The sequence below is a fragment of the Macrotis lagotis genome, chromosome 2 (genome assembly GCF_037893015.1).
Source record: "Macrotis lagotis isolate mMagLag1 chromosome 2, bilby.v1.9.chrom.fasta, whole genome shotgun sequence".
NCBI lineage: Eukaryota > Metazoa > Chordata > Mammalia > Peramelemorphia > Peramelidae > Macrotis > Macrotis lagotis.
The window spans coordinates 48,635,330-48,659,797 of record NC_133659.1 but is presented as its reverse complement, the minus strand read 5'-3'; the positions used below and the strand labels follow the sequence as shown (position 1 = coordinate 48,659,797).

The window sequence follows — 24,468 nt, the reverse complement described above, 5'->3', positions numbered from 1 at the left end:
GAGCTTAGGAATGCTCTGCCACAGATTGGATACAAATAGTCCGTGTGAACATCTGGAGTATTCACTCTAAATTCTCCCGTGTGTTTTTGACAAATTCTGGTCATGCATCATAACTTACCACGTTCAAGTAATACCTTTATCTCTTTGATTTACTAATGCTTAATATGTTTATTTACATATTTTGCACAATGATATATGCACACCTTAGACCACAGATTTTACCAATCCTGTCTTCATAGGTATTCTCTCCTGTCCTTTATTACTCTTCTTTCAATCAGTAGCTATAATGAAAGTAGGACATTGATCAAATTGGTCCATTCTCCTTTATTTTAACAGTAGCAATTTCTCTGTTTCTTTTGGTGCTATCATTTGTTCCCAAATCATTCTCTAGAAGTTGGAGTGGTCATTATTCAATTTGACATGCTTCATCCGACTTTCCATCATCATGCCTTGAATATGCTATAAGAAAACATTATGTCTTCCTATTGTTCATGGTCTTCTTGATATATAATGGCTATCATAACACCACAGAACCAACTTCCATGATTTTTCTTACCAGTACTAGATAGCATTTTTGCTGAATGCAGACTATTATAAGTTCTTGAACAGGAAAAAAGCTTGTCACATGTTTCAGAACATTTAGTTGAGAACACACATTCTCTCTTTTCTCTTCCTATAACACATCAATCTGCATGCAAACTGAATTAAAATAACTGAACTAATTTGTGTGTTTTTAATTGCCAGAGGAAAATAACTTGCCTTGAAGAAAAGTAGCAGTCCGAAAAGTAATACCTCTCATCATTTTGGAGATGGAAAAGCAATGTAGGGGAAATACTATACCTGAGAACCCTTCAAGGTTTCTAGAAGATAATTAGATGTAGACTTCATTGTGACTAAAGAATAACAGTACTCTTGTGATAGACTTTTTCTTCACTACATTTTGTTTTTGTTTTGTTTTGTTTTTTAAAAAGACAAACATTTATATAGAAAGTAGAGAAATGCTAATGGAGAATTGCTTTAATTTTCACCATGCTGATTAGAGATCACAAAGGGATTATACTTGTGTCATGAAAATTTTAACAAATTAGATCATATCAAAAGGTTATAATTTTACTCTTACTCAAAATGCATACTTATTAAGCTATTTCATTGCTGTAGGAAATTCTGCCAAATAGTACTCTCCCCTCTTTTTCTGTTTCTGCATCTTTTTCTCTCATATATGCACACGCAACCTAATAAGTATGTCTTCAAAAAATAGAGAAAAACAAAATTAATTACAATTAGGCCTTGGCATTAATTCCCCTCTAGCTATCCATTTTGTTTTATGATTTGTTACACTGAACCAGTCAGTTACCACTGTATTTCTATAGGGAACAAAAAAAAAGTACCATTGGGTATGACTTTAATTTTTCTTTTATAAAAAAAATTATAAACCCTTCCTTCCCTGAAAAAAGGTATTTCCAAAGGTGAATTCAAGGGGGGGAATTGTTTATTCATTTTTACCCTCTTCCATAAAGGTTTTTTCCCACTGTTACAAACTTTTATTCTCTGAGTGGGTAATTAACATACCAGAAAAGTCATTTTTGGAAAAGCAGCCATAAGGGTGAAAATATTTCTTCACTGAATGATCTTTAAGGAGTAAATAATTACAAGAGGAAAAGGTTTGGGATGACCAATCTAAGTCTAGGTTTAATTAGAAGGAATAGAGTATGAAAATTGAAGTGGTTGGCATATACAACAATTCTCATATCATAACAAGACTAATTAAATATTTAAAAGCCAAAAATCTCCTCACTATTTGAAGAAAAATAACCCACCACAAAAGGGTCTGTAACTTTGCAGATAATTAGCAAGGGTTATGGGAGAAAAGAAAATCACACATTGGCTCCAAGGTTTTGCAAGGTCATGTCTTATTACGCTGTATCTTTTATATGGTCTGGTAACAAGTTTCTTGCTAATTTAATCTAACTAGGGCATCCCATAGCGATTTCCCATTTCCCTTGTTAAAAATGTGATAGTTTCTGCAAGTACAAACTGCAGTAGGTTAACATTTTTATAAATAATTGCTCCTAATTGATACAGGTCATAATATTTTTTTGAATTATTAAAAGTGAAGTCTTGAAGATATAGACACAAAACATCTATTTAAGAAAATCTTTTACAAATTTACAAGATTTTTTTTTGTCCCCATAAATTAGGTTGTTCCCTTGACTGTGCAGCAAGGCCTGATGACCCTGTGAATGAAACTTGGTCTCAGTGGCCTGCTTTGTAAATAAATGCCTTATTTTGCTAATAAAAGCAAGTACATTTATGTTGAATGTGCATTTCTGCAAACAAGAGATTTTGTACTGGATTAATAAGGCTGTGAATGAGTAGAGCCTAATTTGCATTAAACTGACCCAAAGGTCTAGTAAAAACTGTAAGGAATTATCACAGTTTGTAATATATTGGAAGGTTTTTCCTTTCTTTCTTTTAATAGATCAGCTTTACCACTTAGAAAAGTTCATTTTAGCAGTTCTCAGGTTTAGTTATAGGGCAGGGTCAATCTAAATTTGTTAAATTATTAAATATGTGGTTTAAGATATAGACAAATTAACTTGACGGATAAACCACTTTGTTGTTGTCATTCCTACCTGAACATCTTACACTAAGATTCACAGTAAAGAAACAGGGAATCAAGTTCCCGCTTTCAAGTATGTTAGAGAAGTTGTCAGTGCCAAGGCATGGATGAAAAGAAGGACAGCATTCTAGTGATGAGTTAAAATAGCTTTTACTGTCAACCCCATGGTGTGCGGCTGTGACCGTGAGCTTGTGTACTCGATGTTCTCTGTGGGATTTTCCCCTGTCAGTGTTAAGACTTGTCCCTTTTTTTAGTTTTACTGCAGTAAACCAAACATCCTCCCTCAATTTTTTTGTCCTTCACTTGGCCAATACCAGAATTCTATAATTCACTAATTTAGAGAAGGGAGGCTCAGACATTTAAAATATTTTAATAAGTATCCTTAAAATGATAAGGCTTTTTAAAAAATTTTTTCAAGAGCATAATCTTAGTGATATTGGTAATTAAAATATTATCTGTGTTTCTTTTTTCCCCTGAAATATCATTTAAATCTATTAAATTATCAGTGAGGGTTGAATGAACAAAAATTATATAAATGTTTTCTAAAATATGAAGGCCTTATAAACATTGCTATTTATTCGGTGATTATCCGTAAGAGTGTAGAGGTCACCCTTTTCATTGATGAATTTCAGTGTGTAAAGTGCTGAACTTTGAAATAACAACTCAATAATTTTGAGCTAGGAATTTTCTATAACTGATAGGAATGCCCTGGACAATTCCTATTATTTAATTATTGAGTAGATATTTATTTGACAAATGATGACATTATTATGGAACACCTCTTTTTGCCAAGTTAATTGCTCATCATTTAGTTTCCTAATGTTATGTTTACTTAATAATTAGTAAGGCTCACAAATCTTCATTATTAAATATTTAAAGAAAGTTGAACCCATTTTCCTTAGCTCTACAATATGGAAGTTGGGGTGATTAAAGAATATCTTGTTATAAGTAAACAACAGTTTACTTTCTTTAAAGATTTGATTTAATGTTCTCAGTTTTCCTTCTCTAGATCTCTGTGAAGGCAGTAATTACCTTGTCATGATAACTGGTTATGGTTCTCAGTAATATATTGAGTTTGTTAGGAACATTTGATTCATACTTGTTCTATTCATGATCATAGGAGTTAAGACTGAAAAGGACATACATACACACACACATATAAAGAGAGAATGTTAGAGTATAGATACTATATAGAGAATGAGGTTAGAGTAAATTCTGTGTGTGTGTGTGTGTGTGTGTGTGTGTGTTTAATTCCACAGATGAGAAAGGAAATGGAGAATGTTAGAAGTTAAGCGAATGTCCCAAAGTCATGCAGGTAGTGAGTAGTAGAAATAAGAAGTAAGTCTGGATCTTTATGTTAGGTGGTTTCTGTGGGAATTCTCTTTGTATTGAGGAAGGGTCCCACATTTGAATACAAGGAGGTTAGAGATGCCCTGGAGATTGGTATAGGAGTATATTCTCTGGCTATGTTGCCCATTTCTCTCCCTGCCATACAGATTATAGAGCCATGGGGAGACATACTGGCTTTTATGGTAGTGTGATGTGCCAACAATGACACACGATTCTCTAAGAAATAGGGATTTGCTGGATGGATATCTGATTTTTAGCTGCTGTTGAATTGTATTTACAGGTAGTCTAATAAACTGTGTGTGTGTTTTAAATGAGGTTTTTTTTTTTAAAGCTGAGACAAATGTCTATGGTGTAGAGGGTGTCAGCATATTTTTGTTGCTCTTGATTCCATGTTTTTGTTTTCTTTTGACTTTTTTTTTTGTGAATTTATAAATCCTTGAGTTTATTTGGACTTTTTTCTCCTCAACATATGCATCTAGAAAGAATATAGCCCTCTCTTGAATTGTAATGTTCTAAGGCAAGCTTGCAATAGAGAAAGACTTCATTTTAGTGATGATATCACAAACAACCTGTTTTTTGAGACATACATAACTTACTCTTAATGATGACTTTATATATTTTATTACACTCATGGGGAAGTCCTGAGCAGACCTGGCAGTATTGGCATTATCAAATGATGCCCTATTGCCTCAAAAGAGTTATTTCATCTCTAAATCATGTCTACTTTTATCCCAAAGAACTGATGACTCATCAAAAGAACAGACATACAGTTGGGAGAAAAACTATGAGATCAGAAGTCAGAGAAAAGAAGACCTGGGTTCAAATGTCACCTGAGGTTTACTGCCCATCTGACCTAAAGCAAGTTACTTAATTTTCAGTGCATCAATTTTCATTTCTAAAATTGAGGGATTGAACTAAATGGTTCTGAGACTCCTTTCAGGTTTAGAGCTATGATCTTCATCACCTGAGATTGCTATTATTGTGTAAGTGAATTGTTTCAAATGATAGCAGTTACTAATGAAAACCATGTATTGTGATAAATATGACACTTCTCTCTTCAGAGCTTGACATTCTCCTACCCCCCTGTAGGTTTAGTATAATATCGATTCTGGTGATGGCTCTTCAAACTTCAGCTGTAGTTGAGTTTTAGGTTCCTGTCATAATTGGCAGAGCTTTTCATTTGAATGCTGGAGTATTTGTTCAAGTCCATAGATTTTGCATTTTTAATCTTCCATAGAACACTGGTGAATAATGGCCCCTGGCAGGAGATAATGAAATTTTCTTAATTTATATTTTCAAGCAGAAGCTTCAATTGAAAATGGCGTCCTATGGCCTGGAGACATAGCTCTGGTGCGAGTTTCAGGGGAGCTATAATAATAATGCAGTGCCATCGGTGACGGGGAATGATAGGACAGTGAAGAAGTAATTTAAGGAAGAAAAGAGAATGTACCAAAGCTTTATTGTAGCATATCTAATGATCTGCTGAAGATTCCCAATGGTTTTTGGAGCATGACTGAAGAAACTAATGTTATCTTGCCAAAACACAAGCCCCTGCTTAATCAGCAGAACAAGGCTATTGATTAAAACACCTCACACAATAGATTACACATAGAATCTCATCTCCATACTTTGCACTTGGTAAAGTGTAATAATGAGCATAAGATAATCAAAAGAAGAGTAAAAGCAATTTGTTGGGCATTGTACAAGTCAAGATTAGAGTTGCAAATTAGCATGAGAAGTATTGCTCTTTTTAAAGTTGTGCACATGGAGAAATTTACACAACACAAGGAAGATGACACATGAAAAATATTTTTTTCCTTCTGAAACTTTAATTTTTGTAAATCTGTGGAAATTATTGGTTGGGGAGGAGACTGGGGCAAGCATTTTTCTCTAATATGTAAAGAGCTAGTTCAGGTTAGCAATTAGTTCTTAAGAGACAATTTTAAAGCATGTTTGATTATTAAATTAGTTTTTAAGAATTTGCTTTCTGATTATTCTAATTTGACACCTGTGGTTTGTGAAACTACAGCCTTGTTTTGTTTTGTTTTTACTCTTTAAATGATAAAGGAAGGAGAGTGTTTGAATAGTTCAAAACCAGCCTTTAGCATTTTATTTCCCTCATAGTGGTTAGGGACAAAAACAAAACAGATAACTTTCCACAAATTGCTTTTGATCTGTGCATAACTATGGTTAATGAATAATTCATATGGTTATATGGAACATAAAATCAACTGCTACTATGTATCTTGTCAAAAATTGTATTTATTTTCTTGTAATAAATTAATCTTGCTTTGTCATTGTGAATATTAAGAATACCTTAACAGATACCATTGAATCAGTTATACTCTTTCTGAAGTCGTGAAGAGAGGACAGATTGATCAGGGGTTCAAATTAGGCTTCTGATTCTTAGTAAGCTGGCTACTTAAGATTAAAAAATTCAGCCTTTCTCTGCCAAGAACTCACTCTCAAGCTATAAATTATTGGAAGATTTACTGACATTCATCAGTACAGAGAGAGAGATTTCTATCTAAACTGATATGAATTCACCAGTTCAGAGGGAAAAAAAATAAGATTTTGTTATGGTCAAACTATACTCTTAATAAAAATCAATCCTAGTAAAAACTGTATAACTACCTGCCATTGCTTGTATTGGGTAACTATGTGATTTTTAGGCTAGAATCCTCAACATTTTTGAGGTCAAGTCAGAACCTTGAGGCCTTATTTCTCTTTGCCACTTCCTCTGTATCTAGTAAAATACCTTATACATAATAGAACTTAATAAATGAATAAATGGATCATTTGATTTCTGAATTAATGTCATTTGCTGTTATGTAATATCTTAAAGATTTTTTTAAAAGGTCCTTTGTATCATGTCAGTTTTAGATAAATATCAATTCAATATCTTAAAGGCTTTTAGAATTGACTTTATTTCTATAAAAGTGGTGGATTTATATTTTTTCCTCTTGTATTTCAGAAGTTAATTAGACTATAACTTGAAGGTGTTCTGGTTCAAGTTTTATTTTTTTTTTATCCTGTTGATGAGACAGAATCAACTGACCTTATTTCTGAATGGGGATTTCTCACTTTAGATTAAGTTTAAAAAATACAACTGTAGGTATGAGTAGCAGAGTGTAATATTTATTGTTGTATGTGTAATTGCAAAAGCAGGATTCTTTGACTTATATCATAAGAGTGAAATTTGCTTTTTTTATTGTTGTTTTGGTGCATTGTAGTCACAGCTCACAAAGGGGATTTCTTCAGTCATTTTCTTGTTAGTTATGATATTTTTTATTTCCAGTTCTTGAAACTGTGTTTTTCAGATACTGCGTGACACTCACCTATGCTTACCAGGATAACATTAGATTAGCATATCATGCAAAATATATTTTAATTATCATAGAAAAATAACTTTTCATTGTCAGTTTGATATTACTTGTGTTATTTATTTATTTAATATATGGGGAATAGGACCTGGACCTGTGAACTCATTTTAGTAATGCAGTGATCTCAGCACCTTATCTGTAACTTATTGTCTTATAGTAGAGATGTCCAACACGTGGATTGCAAGCTGTTCTGAGTATGGCAGGAATTATACTACAATATAATTGGAAAACATTAGACAAATGCAATATAGCACAGGCAGTGTTGCCAAGTAGGTTTTAGTCAGTATACATCTGTAGGAGGGATCCATGTATACTGATCAATGGTGCTCCTTTCTACTTGAGTTTGACTATTCTGTAACTTCCTTGGGATCCCAGCCATAGATACTTATGTGTCAGGTGGGTTTGATCCCAAGCCTTTCTAGTTCTGAGGGTAGCTCTATAATCTTCTATGCCATTCTGGCTCTTAAATTTAGTCTGTAGCCAGAAATAAAGCCAAACTTTTACTGTAGCAGGCATAGTGAAATAATAGAAAAAAAATCATCAAAGTTCTCATTTAAAAAATAACCGACCAATTATCAGAGATTTAAAGTATCTCAAAATTAAGGGAAGATAGTTTAGATTTAACAAAAACAAATCATAGCTAAAGAGTATTTATATTCCTTGCCTTCTAGGATGCAGTCATATCTTAGATTAATTATCTGCCTTTGACAGATTTAAATGGATGAAGCACAATGTTTTTGCATAGAAATAATTGCATTGGTTAAAACAAATGAAAATTTTCAGGTTAATTATTAATGAATCTTTTCTCTAATGACATAAAATGCCCCCCCCCATTGGCAGTATTTTTTTCCTCCAGAATTATTTAGGTTTAGAAATCTTTATCAAATCATTCCAAGGGAGTATTTTTTTAATTTTTTTTTAGGTTTTTCTTTCAAGGCATTGGGATTTAGTGGCTTGCCCAAGGCCACACAACTAGGTAATCTGAGGTAGGATTTGAACTCAGGTACTCCTGACTCCAGGGCCAGTGCTCTATCCACTGCGCCACCTAGCTGCCCCAAGGGAGTGTTAGTTTTGTCAGGTATATATATACATTTTTGAAGTCTATATGGTAAAGTATATATGCACAGCTGTTATTAAATCTGTCTTAAGCTTTCTCCCAAAAACAGTAACGCTGGCCTTCTATAAGTCTTTTGTGCGTTCATTATTAGATCATCACCCCTGTTTCTTATAATCATATTAATAGGTGAAAACATTAGCATTAAACCCATTAAATGAATTTTACATCAATTTTATTCATCCTTTTTATTTATCACCTATTCTTTATTGATTATTTTTTGGTACTATGGGTCCATAACCTCATTGATACTAATGCTCTTTCTAGTAGCTGAGGTTGCAAGTTATCTATAACACTTTTCCCGCTGTGTTTCTTATCCATGTCTTCCTAGATATCCTCCAAAGAGGGTCCAATTAACTTGTCAGTTAACCTCCCATCATCTGAATATCAATGTAGTACATCAATTGTATGTTGGTTAATTTATTAATTTGACCAGAAGTCTGATTTCATGTTATAGTTTATGGTCTTAAAGATAGTACTTGTAAAATATGATATATGTTAAGCTCTTTGCAAACTTTACAGCAAATATATACATATTCAGAGGTAGTATTTGAAACCAGGCCATTGTGTCTCTGAGTCAGACCCTCTGTCCACTATCCCATAATGGTCCACTGCTTAAAGTTATATGTAAGTATTTCAAATTATTGAAAATTCCCTGCCTTTCTTTCTTCCCTCTATGCCTTAGAAAATGAGCTTTAGGAGTTTCTTTAGCTGAGTAAAGTTAGTTCCTTATAGTCCGTCTTTGTTCTTGTTTCTCATTTATTTCAGACTTGTCCAGTTTTTGTGACCCAATTTGGAGTTTCTTGGCAAAGATATTGGAATAGTTCTCTGTGTCCTTTTCTAGTTCTTTTGACAGATGAAGAAACTGAGGCAAAAAGGTTGTAGTGACTTGCTCAGGGACCCACAGCTAACAAGTGTCTGAGGTCATTTTTGAACTCATAAAGATGTCTTCCTATGCTAGACCTCGCACTATCCACTCAAGTTTTCCTCTGAATCTAAAAAAAAAACTGGTCCTCAGATAAAAAATAAAGATGTGTGTGTGTGTGTGTGTGTGTGTGTGTGTGTGTGTGTGTGTGTGTGTGTTGAAAACTCAAGCCCATTCAGAGAATTTAGAAAACTGAAATAAGATAGGACAAGGCCATCCTTAGAAAGTTTGATGGTTTAAATCTTTGAATTTAAATGGAGTAAGAAGGGAAAGTGAGAGACTCATTTGGAATTCATGTCACTGTGGTCATACAGAACCTTTTATTGCCTTCAACATATAAGATTCATTTACTTAGAAATATTATATTTCTCTTCTGGATATTGTGATATAATCTACCTTGATATTTGGAATAATAATAACACAATTAGATTTTATTAGTGAATGTTTTAGATTTATTTAAGTGTATTGTTATTAATATTAAATCATCTAAAACTTATGAATTCAAAGAAATTCATGTGGGGAGATTTTTAAAAAGGCTGTATTTTTTTCTTTGTTTAAGAAGATGCTTTTTTGGCTTTATTTGATTGAAGACATACGTACACTGACATATGTAGCAGTTATTCTGACAGATAGTCTTATTTTCATAGAAAGACTCTGAATGCTGCCTTTATAAACCTAAACAAGACTTCTGCATGTCCATGATTGAATTAACATACCCCAAAACAGAGCTCATGCTATTCCATCTAAAAATCCTGCTCCTTTGTACTTGATCCTTTGCTAGACAATCTTAGAATCAGAAAGGACCTCAAAGACTAGTCCAGCCTGCACCTAAAAAAAAAAGCATCCATTCTACAACACGCCCAAGTTTGCAAGATTTTTTTTTCTTTAAATACAAAACATAAGCAATTGAGTTCCTCCTACATCTAAGGAAAAGTCACTTAATCTCTCAGTTCCCTCATGTCTAAGGGAGAAAAATGAGTAGGCAGGAGAGAAGCACAATAGGACTGAACTGGATGACCTCTGGATCCCATATTACTCTAAATTTATGATTTTATGATGTTATGGATCAGTTGCATTAAGCGGGCTAATGATTGTTTTCATAGAAATTGTTATATAAATTTGGCATTGCTTTCTTCTCCTTTTTGCATTAAATGTATGTGTATGTTTGCACACATGTATGGAATTAGCATCATAGAGCTGTGTATTCTTCTTTCCCCAACTAGCATTGCATATTGTTACCATGAAACTTAAAAACATGATATGTGACTGCCATTTAAAATGACTAGAACACTAATTTTTATCAGTATCTTAATTTATTAACTTCATTTATATAGCACATAACTGATGTTTTTTCCTAAAGAAGAAAATCAAATAGAACAGATAATTACAGAAGGAATAATTTTAAGGGCATTTCAAACAAATTTGGCATCATTACAGTCATGCTATCCACATACTCAAAATTACTATACCAGTGATGCATTTATGAGAAGTCAGTTTATCATGTTAACCAAAATAAAATTGTCATTGATAATTTTGATCTTATTTGAGTAATAGTCATTATAATTCAAAGCAAGGCTTCCTCTTCAAGGTCATTGTATTACACTTTGACCTGTATTACTCTTTTAAATTTTTCATATTAAAATCTAAAAACTAATTCAGATTTTGTGATCCTTCTAAGGAGCCAAGACAAATCTGATTTGAGAATGTGGTCCAGTTATTACAGAGGTCATATTCTTTTCTGTTCTCTGTCCAAAAAAATTATCTCTGTGATTTTTCATTAATAAATATTTCTTCCTTTTCTTCTTGGTGCTTATTCATTACTGATGCCAAACAAAGCCAGAAAAACAGGCTCTGAATAATCCACTTAGTATCTGTTTGACCTTGGGCATGTTTTGCAGAGTTAGTTTCATCTGTAAAATGAAAGGGTTTGGAATCAACCTATATAGTGCCTTTCACCTCTTAATTTATGAGCCGATTATTTTCTTTTCCAGGAGCCAACAATTTTGCAGAGAACTAATCATTTGGGGGATTTGGTTTAAATTCTTGGCTTTATCACTTGCTTGCTTATAGGACCTTAGTTGATTCTCTGGATTTTGTTTCCTAATCAGTACATGACCTTTGTCATAGAATCCCTTCCAGAAGTGGATGTCAATGATTCAGATGAATAAAAAGGACATAATGAATAGAGACCACAGTAGAGATATTGTATATGTATTTTTTTTGCTCAATCAAAGCATAATCTTTCCATTCTAACTTGCAGAAAGATGTATATCTCCAAAAGGTTTACCATTGGAATAACACAGCTTTTAAATTTGGTGAGCAAGATAGATTGTTCCAGGGAATTAAGATATAACTTCTCATCCATGTTCTCATTGCTGTGTCAGTTTATCCAAAAGAATTTGTAAATTAATCTTAGCATTTGAGGGGAAGACATTTGTACAGGAGGTATATCACGTTGACCTGTGTTTTTTGTGTTCAAGAATATGGAATATGCCTGGGATATAGAAATTATCTTGTAAGTTGCCAGTGACCAAACAGTTAAGTTTGTGGCTATATGTTCATGGCAGCCCGGCTAATGGATGGAGTGTTGGGCTTACAGGTTGCAAGACTAAGATTCAAATCTTTCCTCTGACATTCATTAGCTTTATGATTGAGAGTAACTTCTCTAGGTTAACTCCCTAGTAAATCTCCAGCAGTTTTTAGAGGTAATTCCTTCAACTGAATATTCCTCTCTGTTTTCCAATAATACCAGCTAGGCTCTTCTATTTTCATTTTAAGTTCCCTCCTCCCCTTTACTCACCCTCTCTTAACTCTCTCTCATTCTTCTCCTCCTTTTCTATTCCTTTGCCTCTCTCTTTTACTCTCATTCCCTTTCCCCCTCCTTTTTACCTTACTATTCTTGCCTTCTTCCCTCTTTCCCTCTTCCTCTCCACCCCGCCCCCCACCCTTCTCAGTTCAGGGTTAAAAGATTGTGTTTCTGTTGGTTTTTATCACACATAATTAATAAAATAAATGAAAAAATTTGATTATAAAGGATTAGTTATTTTCTTTATAGTTACAATCACTTGGATTCATAGTTATGAAATTAGATAATCATGAATTGAAATATACACTCGTTCTATAAACTTCAGTTGATCTAACATTGGTTGATTCTGTTGCTTCATTGAGTTGGTAGCAAATTACAAATTCAAATTTGCTTATATTAATGAACTTTTTCTCTTTATTCCTATTACAGGTGTAATAACCGGACACAATGCATAGTAGTTACTGGGTCAGATGTATTTCCTGACCCTTGTCCTGGAACATACAAATACCTTGAAGTCCAATATGAATGTGTCCCTTATAGTAAGTATAAACGTTTTGTTCTTGTTCACTTCCTCTAACCTTTCCAACTGATGCTGGAACACAATCCCATGCAAAAGAAGCCTACGTTTATGGCCTCCAAAACCATTATGCATGCAGAGCACTTACAGACTAGGGCCTCCAATTAGCTTCACCAAGTGTGGAAGGAAGCCATAATGTGACGCTGGCCAAGTGTCTGTCTGTGTTCTTAAGTGTTTGGCTTTTAAGGCTAGTGTTTTTCCAGAAAACAAACTTGAATTAGCTATTCAATAGGCCAGATAGAAATTTGTACTTTTGCCCAATACCAGTTGCTGACAAATTGGTTTGGCTCACAGCTTTCTAAAGAAGGAATTGACTTCAGTTTTAATCCCGAGTCCCTTGAAAGACTACCTGCTGCTGTGGTTACTTTGGTACATGGTGAAAGTCACCATTGAGGTAATGAAGGCAACTGCTTCCTTCATTGCTCATTTTTTGTTGAGGAAAGTTTTCTTTACACAATTCAACAGCAGATTTGTCCATGCCACTAATCAGTCAATACAAATGAAACACATTGAGTAAAATTGTGAAAAAGCACCTGTTAGAAGCATCTTAGAAAAGAACATATATATATATTTTAAAAGAATGACGAAAATTACAAATAGGATTCAACAGTAGTAGCTTAAGAATCTATGAACGTCAAATGCCTAATAACATTTCGGAATCTTTTTTTTATTTATTCAACACTCATTGAATCCATACCATTTGAGCCATCTTTTGTGATGCCATTTGAGGTTATTTCTTATCATTTAAAAAAGGAACAGGAAGTCACATGCTCTATAAACCAACAGGTCATCTGAAGCCAGAGTTTTTTGTCAGTACTCACCTCACAAAATAAATGTCTTTACTCATGCATAAAATATGTTTCAGAAGTATACTGAAATCATAGCATTTACTGACTTAGAAACCAAAAACTAAAATGTTCTGGCATGAGACTTGTCATATTCAAACTGCCAGTGAAAGGTGGTTTTTTTCCCAACATGTTTAAAAATGAAAAAGTTTGAAGTTCTCCCCCCAAAGTGCTTTCTACTATTAAATTGATTTAGGATTATGGAATATCAGTTAAAGGCCAAACACAGATCATCTTTTTTGTTTCGTTCTTTCCTTGTGTTCCCGTGTTACAGTAAAATGGATGCTTTTCTGTGTACGTTTCCTTTTTTTCCCCCCTTACCATTTGTAGGATTGGAAGCCTACTGTGAGCACTCATCTAAGCCCCATTTCCCCTGTGTGTAATATTGGTGGCTTATATAATCATTCTCTTTCTGCCACCAGAGGAACTGTGTTGTTTTGAGCTAACCGAAATTATTCTGTTCCATAAAGTCGTTTTTACTTGAATTTAGCATGGTTTCAATCCTCCAATTAAAAAAGGGATACACGTCCTGACCCTAACAATGGAATGAGTCAGAGCTGCCAAGAGCTGTGTCTCCCTGGAGCCATAGACCAAGGACAGTATTATGTACATATTATTTTCAGACTTCAGTAATGTCTCATGCTGTTTGAGAAGGGGAAAAGTTTGGATATCTCCTGATCCTTCTAACTTTCAGAAATTTTTACCTTTTCAGCTGTTCAGAAGTCTAGTCCATTGTGTTGTAAGCACTAAACTCTAACATAGAACCAGATTCAGAAAAGTATTTGTTCTCTTTATTGGTAATTCAGTTTACATTCGCTTCCTGGATGTTGGCACGAGGCAGCAATGGGTCTGTGGCTTTTTTCCCTCCTAATGACACATTAAGAAAATATAATTGTCCTATGTAGTGGTGCCACAGAGTTTCATATGTACAAATTTTCTGTAGGGCTGAAATTTTTTTTTAATCTCTTAGACGGCTCTTTTAAAAATCATTCTTAAAGCATTTCAGATACCATGATTTCTATCATTCTTTTCTCTATGCTACATTTAAAAAAAAATCATTTATCATATTCTACATTATCTGTCTCCTACCTGCTCCTCTTTTTAGGGTCTGGCATTCACATAGTCTCTTCTTCCATTGTGTTTCTCCTTCATGATCAAGTTGAATTTGCATGCCTCTTTCTACAGTTTACTGATTAGATGGAAATGATGTCATCCTTAAAAAACATTTATTTGGGATCTTTTGTCACGTGGGACTATGCCAGAATTATTTAAAACAAATCCTTCAGGAACTTAAAAATCCAAAAATATGTTTTTCTTCCTCTGTATCTAATAAGGAAAATAAAAGTTTCCATATTCTTGGAAATTTTTATATCGGAATGAATTCAGCAGAAACTATTAGCAATTTTAGTTAAGTATTATCTCAGTTCTTCAGCATGACCAAATATACAAATCTATAAGTATTATATTATCTGAACACCTTATTTGTAATGATTGAACAAGTAGGAATGTGTGTGTGTGTGTGTGTGTATATATATATATATATATATATATGTATATATGTATATATATATATTTTAATCCTTGATGGAGGTGCTAAGTGTATATGGAGATACACGTGCATATGTTAAATGTAATATATGAAAACATCATCTGTGATTAAATAGTCACATGCTCATATATGCCCACTTGAACATCACTGGAAGTCTTAAGAGGTTATCCTGCTCTTTCCCATGATTCCCTGAACAAAATGAAGATTTACTAGGAAGACTTGATAAATGAGGTCTCAAGCTGGCATTTTAGCGCCCCCCCATCCCTTCAAGGTTTGATTATCATTATTTTTTTCCCGTAAAAACTTCTAGTTATCTTATCCTAAAAAAATGCCATAGTATGTATGGCTATAAGTTTCATATGGCAACAAAATAATAATTGGACAGATGTCTTGAGGGGATTTAGAATGAGACACCTTTTATGTCATTATGGGTCCAGAGTCTGTTTGCATTTATATATTTGTACTTGCTTGCATGTACATACATGTTTATAATATGTACATATATGCCTCACTTTCTCTGAGGCCAATTATTTTCCTGCTTATACATGCAATCCTCTATTGACAATGGTAGGTAATGTATATTTGTTTGTTCTATAGCCATGCAAACGGACTTGGCTGTTTTTGTACACTAATTAAACCAGCCTTTTTAGGACAAGGACCAGTTTGTATTATGCACTTTGGGAAAGAAAACTAATTCCATTAATTGTGCTACTCTATTATAAGAGTGACATGGAAATTTTCTTTAAATGGGGAGATGCTATTAGTATTTTGACATGTGTGTGCGCATATATGTACATACATATACACATACATACAAACACATACAAGGCTGGATTACCATTCTTATTCTTAGTCTCTCTATGACAAAGTTTTACATGGGTTGAAACGTTAAACATTTAGAAATATTTATACAAAATGATTCACAGAATGTTATCTGTTGTATTTAAAGTCTGGATATTGTTGCTCAATTTTCATCAGGACAACAAATTAAATAATACTTAAATTTAGTCACAAAGAAACACTAACTCCCCACCATATTTCTTTTCCCTTCACTGTACAGTATGTTAATACTTTGAATAACAGAGATCAACTTGTTACAATGAAATGTTAATTTTTATATTTCTTTTCAAACTTTTAATGCAATTCAGGCAAATTATATATGTATGTCTATGTACATATATGTATACTAAATTGTTTTAATTTTTTCATTCATATTATGGAATTTTAAAAATGTGTCTAATGTCTATAATCATCTATGACCTCGAATCATATGTGGCTGTAATGCAAACATAAAACTAATGATTTCTGTTATCCTTGTCATTCTATCACTCCCCAACCATTGTTCTAAGCAGGTACAATATTGCTCAACTTTGACGAATAAGTTCATGCATTATGTGTACAGGAGGAATCATCTGCAAGTCATTAACTCCGAATTGCAGAGATCCCCAAACTGTCTATTTACTTCAATAAATCTAGAATTAGAAATTAGATATAAGTATGTTACCTGAAGATATCAATATGCCTATTAAACCGAGTTTATTAAAATGGTTGATCATAGCAAGGGTAGAGGGGGTAAGGTGCCACTTACTTGTCTAAAACTGTTTCTATGGGAAACTTTAGATCACCTCCCCTCAAAAAGCCAAGAACAGCAAAACTAACATGAACAGTAACAGCATGTAGTATTGTGAATAAATTCTGCCGGAACTTTGAGTAGTCATGCTGTCATTATAATGGGTAATGCTCATACAATTTGGCACCATTGTTATCAAAAAAACCTTGAACGGTCCTCATTCTTCTGTTGGTTTTATAAAACTCGGGCAACATACTTCAGTGTGTCCTACTAATGTGTAATAGTTTTTAATTGCTGAGAGGTATGAGGAGATGCTTCAACAAAAGAATTTTTACGTAGCTTCCTTCATGTGACAATATCTAATTTGTGGGGTGGGCTATGGGAGGAGATGGGGTTAGGTGGAGGGAGATTGTTCATGTAATATAACTATTAATCAGGTTTGTTTTATGGAGTATGTTGGGGGGATTTGCCTTGAATGCTCTGTATGGTGATTTCTGCATGCTAGCTTGCTATTCTGTAGTAAATTTGATGATGATAAGAGACTGTATTAATAAGCTAACCAATACTTTTCTTTCTTCCTTTTCTTCCTTGCCTACTGTGCTTGCTTTTCTCTTGTATGTATTTTGCTTACAATTTTTCTAAGCTTAGTTTTTAAGTATTAGATTTAGATTATATAGAGTTTATTAAGGATTTATGGGTTAAAAAAACTAAAAGGGTTGGGGGAGGAGGAATTATAAAATTTGAATAGAATTTTAACAGAGTAGAAGATCTGAAAGCAGGGAAGTTAGCCCACAATTCCATATAATCTCACATAATTGTGCTTAGATAAAAATGTGACCCAATCAATGTTTACAAAAATATGAACTGAACATCAGATTATTTTGTTTCTAAATAAACTGGCCAATAATTTGTTATTCTCCCAGTGTTGGTTAAACTTAAGGGTATAGGGTAATGTGGGAAAAATTAAATTAAATTAGTGTGGGTGCATGTATGTACATGTGCCATGTGTATGTGTGTGTATGAGAGAGACTGTGTGTATGTGTGTGTGAGTGTGCTTCTGAGTGTGTGTATAGTGCATGCCTATATAAACTAGGACTTGATGAGATTATTGAGTGGCATTGGGGAGGGGAGAGTATGTATACCATGCATTAGTGAAAGCTTTCATTATTTATTTAGGTTCACTAAGTGAAGCAACATGCCAACATATCTGTATTGCCTCTTTAATCTACTAAAATAATTGATCCATGTTCATTTATGTAACTTTAGAATCTTTCTCTTGCTAGGTTTTCCTGTTGTCTGTTTCTCTTTATCCAAAGTAGTACAGCTCTTATTCTCCCTATATTTAGCATCTATTACTAATTCAGTCTTAAGACTAATAGTCAATTTATGTTAATCTTTTTTCTTTTCTCCTTGCACTCTTTTTTTTATTTTATTTTTTCTTCCCGATGCTTAAAATAGAAGTGGAGCAAAAAGGTAAATAACCGAATACAGTCCAAACCCCAGCTCCTTGTAATGTGCCTTATGGATGTTCACCTCCTCACTCCCCTCCCCCACAACACTCTCGATACTTTACTAATCAGCAGGATCTCATAAGTGCACCTCCCAGGGAAGTCGACTGTTTGCAATAAAAATTTGGCTGCTAAAGCAGGTGGTGGGCTCCGGTTTCTGAAGTCCTTAGGGATGGGGGTGGGGGTGGGAAGGAACCTTCTCTGTCTCTTTTCATACTGTACCTCTCTCTCTCTCTTTCTCACACCCTTGGGTACTTATTTGTTATTAATGTGCCATCCTGCCTGGCTTCCAGAACCCTCTCCATAGCATGCCATGGTTACAGGGTTTCCTCATCAATTTCTTTCACTGCTTTGGTTATGGACACTCTGTTCCTAATTGCATTTTTGATATACTTGTGTTTTATTTTTATCTTTCTTTAAATAAATCAAGACACCTTTGTTTTAAGCATCTCTCCTTGAATTTTGAAATGTACCTTCACTTTGTTTTTGTGTTTGTTTTATTTGGGAATATCACTTTGGGGATTTGAGAGGAAGTTGGTGGGGGGGAGGTGAGGAGTCTGGACTAAAATGAAATACTTCCTATGTTGTTAGACAGTAACTAAAAGCCTTTGATGCATAAATTGCTGAAGCCCAAGATTAAAACGCAAAAGCAAAACACAAATAATTTCAAATTAATTAAAAATGACATTAAGCTTTGGTTTGAACTGTGAAGATTGTCCCAATCCACTTTCTATGTTGATACATTGAACATGATAACTTTTAAAAAAAGGTGGATGGTACTTGCATCAGTTTAAAAAATGAGCTATAATTTCATGCTGCTGAAATGAATCTTTCCTTCCTTGTTCATAGTCATTATAATTTATACTTGTTTGTCTTTATGTATTTTTTTAACACATTATAATTCTTGTCTTCTTTCTGTGACTGTTAGTTTTTGTTTGCCCTGGGACATTGAAAGCAATTGTGGATTCGCCGTGTATATATGAGGCCGAACAAAAAGCAGGTGCTTGGTGCAAAGACCCTCTTCAGGCTGCAGATAAAATTTATTTCATGCCATGGACCCCATATCGTACGGACACTTTGATAGAATATGCTTCTTTGGAGGACTTCCAAAACAGCCGCCAAACAACAACATATAAACTTCCCAATCGAGTGGATGGTACTGGATTTGTTGTTTATGATGGCGCTGTGTTTTTTAATAAAGAGAGAACCCGGAATATCGTGAAATTTGACTTGAGGACTAGAATTAAAAGTGGAGAGGCAATTATAAACTATGCTAACTACCATGATACTTCCCCATATCGATGGGGAGGGAAGACTGATATCGACTTAGCCGTTGATGAAAATGGTTTGTGGGTTATTTATGCCACTGAGCAAAACAATGGAATGATAGTTATTAGTCAATTGAATCCATATACTCTTCGATTTGAAGCAACTTGGGAGACCATTTATGATAAACGCGCTGCCTCCAATGCTTTTATGATCTGTGGAGTCCTCTATGTGGTTCGCTCAGTCTATCAAGATAATGAAAGTGAAACGGGCAAGAATGCGATTGATTATATTTACAATACCAGATTAAACAGAGGGGAATATGTTGATGTTCCCTTCCCCAACCAATACCAGTACATTGCTGCAGTAGACTACAACCCAAGAGATAATCAACTTTATGTGTGGAACAACAATTTCATTTTACGATATTCCCTGGAATTTGGCCCACCAGATCCTGCTCAAGGTAGGAATACTTGTATATTGATAATAACATGGTTTTTCTTTTAGTAGTTTTATTTCTAATAGCATATTTTAAAATATGCTTCCATTTGAGTTAGTTTATTGAACTTTATTCTTATTTTCTTTTTCTTTTTTCATCTTTCTTCTTCTTTCCTCTTCTACTTTTGCTCCTCTTTCTTCTACCCACTTCCTCCATTCCTACTAACTATATTTAAACAATCTACTCTTAGTAGGTCCTCCATAAATGTCTGTTGAATGACTGAATGATCAATACTTGGATATGTCACAGTGTGCTGGAGTGATATTTCATAATCTCACAGTCTTTGTTTACATGAAAAGAGTAATAGGATAATTGTTGTAAATGTCATTTTTCTTTGAACTGGTATAAGGCTCTGTCCATAACATTTTTATCATGTGTCACTTAGTTGTTCTCTGCTAAAAATAAAGAGTTCATAAATTTCAGGCTAGATACCTGTTAGCTTTGTGCTTTCCTACCTGACTTTTGAATTGATTACAATCTACATGCAGACCTTTTAACTTCTTGGCGCCAGTGGTTGAGGGAAATGTGTGTTAGGGAGTCTCAAGAGATTTGGCAGAGTTAATGTGCATTGCCAGGCATAAATGTTCTTGAGTTTTGCAGTCCCAATCATAGTCTTATGGGTCTGCTTAGGAGGAGGAAGAGTTTCTACAACATCTTAGCAGGAGTGAGTGACATAAAATATGTTTTCTCGTTTCTTGTAAATTGATGATAGCTGTAAATCATTTTCCCATTAGTGACTGGATGAAACCAAAATGATGACTTAGGGAGCACTCAGCTCATAAGAATAATTTGAACCCATCTAACTGTTCAGTTTTCTACTAGAAAATGTCTAACATGTAGAAATAACTGCTTGAACTGTTAACATGGATCTGTTAGTCCTGCATATGAAGCTGTGTTGGAGTATATGTAGTGATAAGCCTTTTCACTAAAAATGAATTATTTTCATGACATTAAGAAATTAATAAAATATTCTTTTATATGTTAAACATACCTTGTTTACATAATAATTTTTTTATTTCAGATTAGTGTTTTAATTTTTTGAGGCAATTCTAAGTTTTTGATAATTTGGTCAACATTTTGGAAACAGGAATGTATTAAATTTTTTTATAGTTAGAATGGAAAATTGTCCAGTAAAATATCTTTTTTTTAAGAGCTGTCATGAGAAAATTTTCTTTTAAATTCTGAACAGTGTCATGGGATCAGGGTCTTAAAAGGGAAATACGTAGTCACTTCTGGTTGAATTTCTAATTTAGGGTCGTGATAGAGGACCCAGAGTCTGTGTCATTTCTGGTAACAGGGACAGTAATGATGTATTGACTTGTTCTCGGGCCCTCTCTATCTCTAATCTGTGTCTGCCTTGACTTTGTCAGCTCCAAGCTGCACCAATAACATCCTGCTGCTGAATGTTTCAACACTTAAATCTTCCTCCTGGGTAGAAGGGCTACAGTGACAGTGTATCTGAATCATTCTCTTAAGTTAATTATATATTTTGCTCCTTAGACCAGAAATTTGGGTTGTACCCTTGACCCTGGTTGTATGGTATTGATGTTTTGTTGTTGGTGGTGGTAGTGTTTTTCTTTTGCTAACATAAAGCATTCGTCATCTATAAGTTTGTCAAAAACCACCAGGGGGACATAGTTAGAATTTGACCTTCCAGTGACCCTGTCCCCACACAGATCTTTATTTATGCTTTTATCATTCTGTCAGCTGTTGAAAGTTGTGTCTTTGAAGGAAGTGAATTTCTGGGCTTCTTCCAGCTAGGAAAATCTGTTACTATTTAGAATAGGTGGACAGCAAATGTATCCAAGGGTTGGAAATGAACCTGATTAGAAATATCTGTTAAGTCAAAAAATAGAGAGCCTGGTAGAGAAGAAGATGTCTTTGATAAGGTCTGTATTTGTTTTTAAAAGCCTCCAACAGCTCAGGAGAAAGACCATTCGTTGCCTTGATAATAGTCATAAGATACTATAACTTTTCTGGGTCAGGATAGATGGGAAAGCAAAATCAGAATGAGCTAGTGACTGCTTTGAGACAGTTGGATAGTTTACATTTGTATTTTTGCTTGGAGATCCTTCAGTTCTCACCCTTCCTCATCTTTGTTTTAGGGTTCATATAATATATTTCAATATTCATTCATTCTTTCATTGAGTAAGCATTTATCCTGTGTCCAGGATTATAACAAATACTGGAAATATACAAAGATGGAAAAAAAATGTAAAGTTTCCTACCCTCAAGTCCTACCCTTTTACCTCTAGTGAAGAAAAAAACAAAACAAAATCTGGTCATCTTGTCCTGGCTCTCCAGAAAGAATTTGCATAATTATGATATATCCAGGTCCCATATCTATTACTTGTTCAATCATCATCAGTTGATGCTGTACCCAACTTAGCCCCCTTTTGGAAGGGAAAAAATTGCCCTGCCTTTGTTATAGAATTTAAGATAAAATATCTCATCTAATCTTAAACTATTCTAAAAGAGAATATACCAGTGTTATTATTTAACTCTTAATGCCAGGATTTTTTTTAATGTGCTTGTGATATAAATTCCATTATTACCCCTGTTTGTCCCATTATCTGTCCCTTAGATTCTCTAGCTTGCTCATCATTCCCTGGCTTGTATCTAGGATAGTTTAATGCTCTTTGGGATGCCCTCTTATATGACCATTCCAACTTGGAGCTTTGAGTCAGCCTCAGTGAACCTGAACAACCATTTGATCAAAGCAGTTGATAAAATTGTGATGGGAGAAATTAGGTCTTGTGCTTTCTCTCTGCAGCTGAAGCTGGCTGCTTTGACTGCAATTCACTCGGAAGTCATCCGTGTTGGATCTGCTGCCCCGTCTCACACTAAGTAGCCTAGCCAAAAGAATACTGAAAAAATGGTTCATTTCCTTTTAACCTTTTAACAGTGACCCTTTTGAAAAATGCTGACTAACTGCTTAGAAGACTTTTCCCCTCTTTATTTTAAGGTAATCTTCTCCAAAAGTGTATTGTCCATGTTTTCAAATATGGGGGCTTTCATTTATTATATATTCTCTCCTTTTGAGTTTTTGACCCATTGTATGTACATTTTCCTATTAGATTATTATTCCTATTATGTATGTTAACAGTTTTCCTACTCTATTTCTCCAGTCTGAGCCTGTTTTCTACCTCATAAAATAGATCTAGAGAAGGTTTACAAAAATAAAAATGTGAAAACAAATCCCATTTCTTCATCTACATGGTATTTTTTTTTTCCTTTCTTAATCTGATATTGTTAATCAGGTCACAATGTTTGTACTATAGCCTTGTGGGGGGATCACATCTTAATTGGCTTTGAATTTCATTATTTTTCTTAATTTTTTTCTAAAGTATTTGCTTTGTATCAATTTAGATATCTCAACCATGGGGGTGGGGAGACATTTTCATTAAAAATTGGATATTTTTATTTTTGAAGAATGGGGATGTAAATAGTATAAATATCCATTTCTTAAATCATTCTTGTTCAGCTATTTAGTGCTTAATAAAATGTGAATGGTGTTTTTTTAGATATAATGAAGAAAGGGTAATTTAACAAACACTCATTTTAGCTTTTTGAAATAGAGAAAATATGTCCAGCCAAAGTGCATTCTGTTAACAGTAATTAAGTTCAGATAGAGGAGAGAATATTTGAGACCAGTACTATGATATAAAAAAAAGTTTATAGTCAATTCTTTTACAGAAAAAACATAGCAGATACCTATAGCCCAGTTACAACTACTATAATAAATCTACCCCATCTTACAAATGATAGTAAATATGTTGGGGTCCCAGTTAAATGGATATATTTGCTTAACCAATTTTACCCTCTCTTCTCCACTAATGACAGGAGGGAGTCAAAAAGCCAATTTGTTTCCCCTGTCTGGAAGCTTTGACTAACTTAGTGGTATTTCTAAGTATGCTTAGTGGATAATGCCCTTCTTCACAGGTTTGGAAAGACGCTTCTTCAGCTCTGTGGATGAAGGGAGCTGGTGGACTAGGTGATCTTCAAGGTTCCTTGCAAGCTTTAAAATTGGATCATATTATGATTTTATTGGAAGAGGAAGGGCAGGTCTTATTTCTTAATAGTCCTTTTGTTCTATTGAGAAATTTTACTATATCTACCATTTATTTTCACAATATATCAAACATGTTGTCCTTATGCAACCTTTTAGTAATAAATTCTGGATTGAAACTTATGCAGCTATTTACCAACTTTTAAATGTTGAAAACAACATTAATAACACTAGTAAGGAATGTTTAAATATAGGAAGGATGAGGAGAAAAGTTTCTAATTGGACATGCTTTACACAGCTCCCTTAAAAAAGGAAAAAAATATTTACCCACTATCAATGTGAGAGAAAAAGTAGTCTTGTCTCTAACTGTGTTTTTCTTTTCTTTTTTTTAATGTTGGGGATGGTGTTGGATATAGAATCATAAAATCCTGAGTTCAAATTTTCCCT

The 24,468-nt window shown here is 34.0% G+C and overlaps 1 protein-coding gene across 15 annotated transcripts in view; it reads left to right on the top strand.

Annotated features, from left to right (window-relative positions):
- ADGRL2 (adhesion G protein-coupled receptor L2) overlaps positions 1-24,468 on the top strand; it is a 329,848-nt gene that overhangs the window by 254,373 nt on the left and 51,007 nt on the right. For all 15 annotated transcript variants that reach the window (XM_074221816.1, XM_074221817.1, XM_074221824.1 and 12 more), the window contains 2 exons: positions 12,628-12,737; positions 19,176-19,976. In XM_074221816.1, the coding sequence (XP_074077917.1) occupies positions 12,628-12,737; positions 19,176-19,976 (911 nt within the window). The remainder of the gene's footprint in view (positions 1-12,627; positions 12,738-19,175; positions 19,977-24,468) is intronic.